Source organism: Gavialis gangeticus, unplaced genomic scaffold, assembly GCF_001723915.1.
Source record: "Gavialis gangeticus isolate Ggan-Ray unplaced genomic scaffold, GavGan_comp1, whole genome shotgun sequence".
NCBI lineage: Eukaryota > Metazoa > Chordata > Crocodylia > Gavialidae > Gavialis > Gavialis gangeticus.
In genome coordinates this window covers 174,520,664-174,526,613 of record NW_017729032.1, presented here as the reverse complement: position 1 = coordinate 174,526,613, position 5,950 = coordinate 174,520,664, and the positions used below count along the sequence as shown (strand labels likewise).

General features: G+C 44.9%; 1 protein-coding gene across 1 annotated transcript in view; it reads right to left on the bottom strand.

Moving 5' to 3' along the window:
• The window catches only part of TLR7 (toll like receptor 7), a 21,650-nt gene extending 15,989 nt beyond the window's left edge, over nucleotides 1-5,661 (bottom strand). Inside the window, exon 1 of the mRNA XM_019525635.1 lies at nucleotides 5,464-5,661. Within this exon, the coding sequence (XP_019381180.1) occupies nucleotides 5,464-5,466 (3 nt within the window). The 5' untranslated portion in view covers nucleotides 5,467-5,661. The remainder of the gene's footprint in view (nucleotides 1-5,463) is intronic.
• Between the last annotated feature and the right edge of the window lie 289 nt (nucleotides 5,662-5,950).

The window sequence follows — 5,950 nt, the reverse complement described above, 5'->3', positions numbered from 1 at the left end:
TTCCAATGTCTATACTGAGTCCATGAGTTTCTGTACCTACTCCCTAGGAGGCTGATGAAATGGAGTTCATAGGCCCAGCTCTGAAAAGTGGTTTATAAAATGAAACAAGCACTGAACCTTGCTAACCTAACCTCATCACCAGAACTGAAGCCAACTTCCTACAGCACAAAACACAAAACCTGCCAACTACCTCCAGTACCCCCACAAACTGCACCCCAGAATCTATCAAAGACAATAATACCCAACTGTGGCAGAAGGCCACCTCTGTTTCTCCCTAAAAACTCTGCTCTGTGACAATTTGGTTAGGATGGGAGCAGCAGAGGGTACACACCTTACCCTATTTCTTTAGGTAACCTGAGCTGGATACATTCCTGAGGGAGGGGGGAAACCTGCTCCCTCTACCTACGTGACTGGCATCACATTGGGGCTTGCTCCCTGGGGAGCTAGGAACTGCCAGTCTTCCCAGCAACTAGTGATGCATTTCAAGTTGGTTGGCTGACAGCTAACAGGTGCTGGCCTCCATTGGACCAGGTAAATGAGGTCACAAGGGCTATATAAGTCAAGGACTGCCCAGGAGGAAGGTGCAGCAGCCACGAGGAAAACTCAGAGAGAGAGAGAAGAGCTGAAGCATCCGAAACTTGCTCTCTCTCAAAACTCATGATCACGGAACAGCCTGCCTCCACAGGGAATCTTCATCTGTCTGGATGATGCTGGTGAGTAAGCTACCTGAGATCTAACTAGATATATAGCTTGCAGTAACTCAGATGCATGATCAAAGGCTACCTAGCCATGGGAGTTTGCTCTATGGGATTTCTATGATATTGCTATACCCTGTACCCTATTCCAAACCTACCCTTTGTAACCAGTAACGTTCTCCTTTGTACCTAATATGGGAGACTTATTGGGAGTGGGTCTAGATTATGCCTTGGGGTCCCCTTGGTTCGGCTGACTAAGGGAGACCACTACTTGTGCTTCTGACTGAGGGAAGCATCCCAAGTTCTTGAAGTGAATATCAAGTACCCTCGAGAACTACTAGGCCTGTGTTTCCCAGGCTGCACAGAGCCAGAATCAAGCCCATCCCTGGGTGGCGGCATTGGAACCGCCAGGCTAGTGGGTGTGCTCCAGGAAGGGGGTCAATGCACAGGTGTGCTCCAGGTGGGTGGCTCAATTCACCAGCGCCCCCTACTGGTCCACCATAAAACATAAAACCTGCCAACTACATCCAGTACCCCCACAAACTACACCCCAGAATCTATCAAAGACAATAATACCCAACTACCTGTGGGGGCACATTTCTCACAAAAAAAACTCTGCCTCCAGTCTCTCAGGCCTGATCCTGAGAGGGAATTTACAAACTACTTTTCACAGCTGGGCCTATGAACTTCACTTCATCATCCACCTAGGTACAGAAATTCATGACCTCAGTATAGTGGAATTCTGACACACTACAACCTGCCAGACATCTGACTCCTCAGGTACTTCTCCACTTCTACCTGTGATGCTACATCCCCCTCCCCACCCAAGCCTGTCCTTCACCCCCTGACACCTCCATTTCCATTTTCACTGATTTGGCTTTCTTGCCTGCATTGCATACCAGCCTCTGGCTTCTTTACACTATTCCTTCCAGCCAGGAACAGCAGACACACAAACTGCAGGTGCTTCCTCAGCTTGACAAAGGGGTTTTCAACCTAAAAGCTGGAATTCCAGGCAGCTAAGCTGAGCTCACCTGGAGCCTCACAACTCCACTGCAACCAGCAAGCCTCATGCCTGTCAAAGATATGATGGGTCTGGGCTTTCCCCAAACAGGACTCTGAGCATGTGTGTGGTAGCTGTAAGTTATGGTGCCTCCTACCCACCTTTCACAAGGGGGATCCTCAGTCCTGGCATTTATAGGGCTGCCACACCACCAGCAGCCCTCCCAGGCCTCCCCAACCCTGGCAGAGTGCAGTTTTAGTGGTCATGCCCAGGACCTGGGGTGTCCTCCCCATAGCCCTGGCCAATACCTCCAAGTTCATCCTGGCACAGAAGCTCAGCAGGGACACATTCTTCCCCTGCTGACTGGTGCTGCAGTGAGTGCCCTCTCCAGTTCTGAGAACGGGGCATTAATTGGCTTTTAAAAAATGAAAAAAGGAAATAGGTGTGGACAGAGTGAGGAAGGTCGCATTCACTCCATCTGCACCTGGAGCTTGGGGAACCCCAGCAGCAGGAGGTTCACCTTGAGGAACACCAGCTGCTCCACCAAACCAGAATTCAAGCAGGTGCAGTGGGGTGTCACTACATCTCCAGCAATGCTGAACACCCTCACACTCAGAACACTGGTTGGTAGACAGGACAGGTGCTTGCAGGCAACTGTGGCCAGATCCAGCCACATCTGGCTGTGACTGGCCCAGTAGGCCAAGGGGCTATACAGCAGTGGCTCCACATCCTGGGTGAGATAGACAGCCACGAAGGCCTGAGCACTACCTGCCTGATGGTAGGGTTTGGTGCCTCTGGACCCCACCATGGAAGCCTTCCCATGGAAGCCTCCTTCCCTATAATTTCCCTTGCTAGGGCACTGAGATCCAGATCCAGCTCCCGCTCTTTTTCTCTGGCACTGGAAGGTGCAGCATGGGAAGTGAAATGGAGGTGGAGGAGGCTGTCATACTGGTGCTGCTTCTTGTTGTCATGGTAGTGGTGCAGGAGTTATGGCTGGTGCCTGTGGAGGGGGTGCAGTCTCAGGCACAGGCAGTGACACTGCTCCCCTCTCCTTATCCTGCAAAGTATAAATGTATAGAAGTACATTATATTGTATTTGCCTTCCTATATAAATTAAATTCTATAGTAATCCTATCCAATCTAATTATAAAATTGAAAAGAATAAATCAGTGAATATAATAATAAAATAAAAGCATGCGGAAGAAAGAAAAAGCCAAAAAGGTATTCTGAAACCCCTCTTGCTAAGCTAGCCTAGGCTAGCAAGTAGGGCCTTAATCTTGTTTCTTTTAATTCACTTTAGAAATTAACTGAAGCAGAAAAAAATGAAGATTCCTTTAATGCTGAATACATCCACAGAGAGATTTAATGGGCTTTAACCAAACCATTTTAAAAATTGATTCCTTTCAACATTGTCCCTTTAACTGAGAATGGTGAATAAGAGACAGGCAAGTATTCATTTGGACAAGGTAAACATACATTTATTTCCCCAATCACTTAAAAAAAAAATACAGATCTAGTAATAAATGTGTTTCTATTAGCAAGGGAGGGGGGAGGATTTTACATCTAAAAAAGTTGCAAGATAGAATGTTGATAGGTTCTTGTAAATATTATATATTTATTTAAAGAGGCATGTTTAATACATTTTGTAAGAGAGGCGTTTCTTCACAAGTACTAAATGTAGGGGAAGACACATCCAAGGATAACCCAGGTGGAGAAGCTGAGAAAGTCTGCTAAGAGTCAGAAAAGTCTTTTCCATGCGAGTCTTCTTCTTGGCACGAGACCACAGAAGGATTACATAGCTTATGATCAAGTGGAAGATATGAGGATGCTCTCCCCCCTTGGCACAACAGAGACAAAAGTATCTTTGTTGAATTTGACATTTCAAGCAAAAAACTCAAACAGGTTAATTTCTAACCCCTTCAAATAAGTCTCTCCTGTGATAACAGTAGCCATCACTGCTGCAATTATTTTTAATGATCTATATTCAAAACTATGCTTTGTTGTTATAAAAAGAGTAATGGTGCTGTGGTTAATACTATATTTACCCAAATCCAAGATAACTTTGAATGCAAGTAGACCCCTCATTAATTAAGTTCTATATATGGAAAACTATAGTGGAACATCATCTTAAATTCCCTCCCCCCCACAATTTCTCCCCAGCCCACCATTCTGGCAGGGAAAGCAGCAGTGGATGTTGAGGGGCCAGGCCCCAGCCCCTTGCCCTTCCTGCATGCTCCTGCCCCTCCCCCTAGTACCTGTTCCTGCCCCCTACTTTGCACCCCCAGTGTTTGCCCCTCTGTGCCCATCTACCTCCCACACCTTGCCCCTCATGCCTCTGCCTGCCCCTCCTATCCCCTGCTCCCCATGTCTGTATCTAACACCTGCCACCTGCCCCCACCATGCTTGCCTCCCAGCCCCACTCCCTGCTCCATGCCCTAACCTTCTGCTGAAGTTCTGCTTTAGCACCAGATCAGTCAGAGGAAGTGGTAGCCCTGGCCCAGCCCCACCAGACCAGGTCAGGGCTGGAGAGGCTAATGCAAAAGGTCAGAGAGAAGAGGATGTGCTGGGGGGTGCAAGCAGCAGGGAGGGATCAGGGAGTGGAGAGACAGGCACAGGTGTAGGGGGTCAGGGTGAAGGGGTAAGCTGTAGTTCCCCCCTCTGCCATGTGCCTGCTCCCTTGTCAAACAAGCCATTCCAGAGGCAGGCAGCAACTCAACTCTAGCTTCAGCCCTAGGTCCAAGATCCAAAAACCAGAACTAAGCCATCACCTGGCCTGGTCCTGTACTTGAATCCAAGATGAGACTTTTTTTTTTTCTCCCCTGCTGATTTGTCACAGACTCCCCAGGTCATTTAAGCCAGGTTCTTAATGGCATTTAGGCACCTAAAGGTATAGTGGGGTTTTCAAAAATGTCTATGTCCCTAAATAACATGGATTTCTTGATCTTTATGCTTACAAAGCTAATTTACGCGTTTATATTTCTGTGTTCAGTTTCCCACTTCTCACACAGAGAAAAATGCAACTTCCCCTTTCTCACTTTATTTTGTCTATTTAGCTAGTTAGCCCGCTTATTAAGCACTACCTCTAGTTATTTGTGTAATGCGTACTACAATACAAAACTAAGGGTCTCCCAGTTTCTTCAGGGAATTTATCAGTAACAATTGGTATCAAACTCTTCAAAATAGGAGAAATTAGTTTGAATGAGCAGTTCAAAACATACATGTGATATTGCAGTTTTCTGTTAACCATTTGGTTGCAATTACAGAAAGTAAAAAAAGTACTGTGTTTTGTTCCAAATATATATTTCATCATTGGGGCTATCCCTATTTCAAATGCCAGCTTTTTATTCTCACCTGTTAACCATATTATAACACATTCTGATAGGCATCCATGACAATCAGAGGGCTAGTTATAACCCTATTAAATCTACATCTGAATTACAGTATTAATCAAATATTGAGAAAAAAGGTACTGATGTTATATGCTGAATTGACCTTTGTGACCTCTTTTTGTGGCTGTTCCATTTCAAAAGAAAAATGGAAAGCCGGAATATAGTATATATATTATAGTATCCTCTGGGCTATAAATATTCTGGAAAAGATTATTAACATATTATTACGTGAATATGAAAATGCTATCCGATTCATGTACAAATTATACAACTGGTGCTAGGAAGGAAAAAGAAGAGGATGTATTCTTAAAAATCCCTGCCACCCAAGTCTCATTTGCACAGTTTTCTAAGAAATGTTTAAAGTGGAAGCTGAACCTACCATTTTCCTCGTGCTCTTCCAAGGTTCAAAGGAGACTTTTCTTTGGTGAAAACTGTAAACCAGAGGGTGAGAGAATAGCTTGAATGAGGTCCCCACTGTTTCAGCTCAGGTACAGAAGACAGTGCAAGCTGGTGTAACTCATTTCAAGAATACAATGTTAATTACCAGCATATCATTTTCTCTTCAGCTCTAAGAATTATGCATGAAAAAGCTACTGATGCTACTCACTTCCTCAAAGACTCATATTTAAATTGAGAAGATGGTACCTCATTAATTCCTCCCACCCTCTAATAAAAATAGCTCAGAGGTTTACTTATTTGGGTTTCCTTCCCATAGTGCACATTTGTTCATAAGACAGCATAGTGCTCTCCCAGATCTAGGTAATTCACTCTCGAGTTTACCATGTCTATAATGACTATTTTTAAAAGTATATTTTACTTGAATAAAATTCATCTTGTACCTTCAGGGGTTGGACTGGTTATGGGCA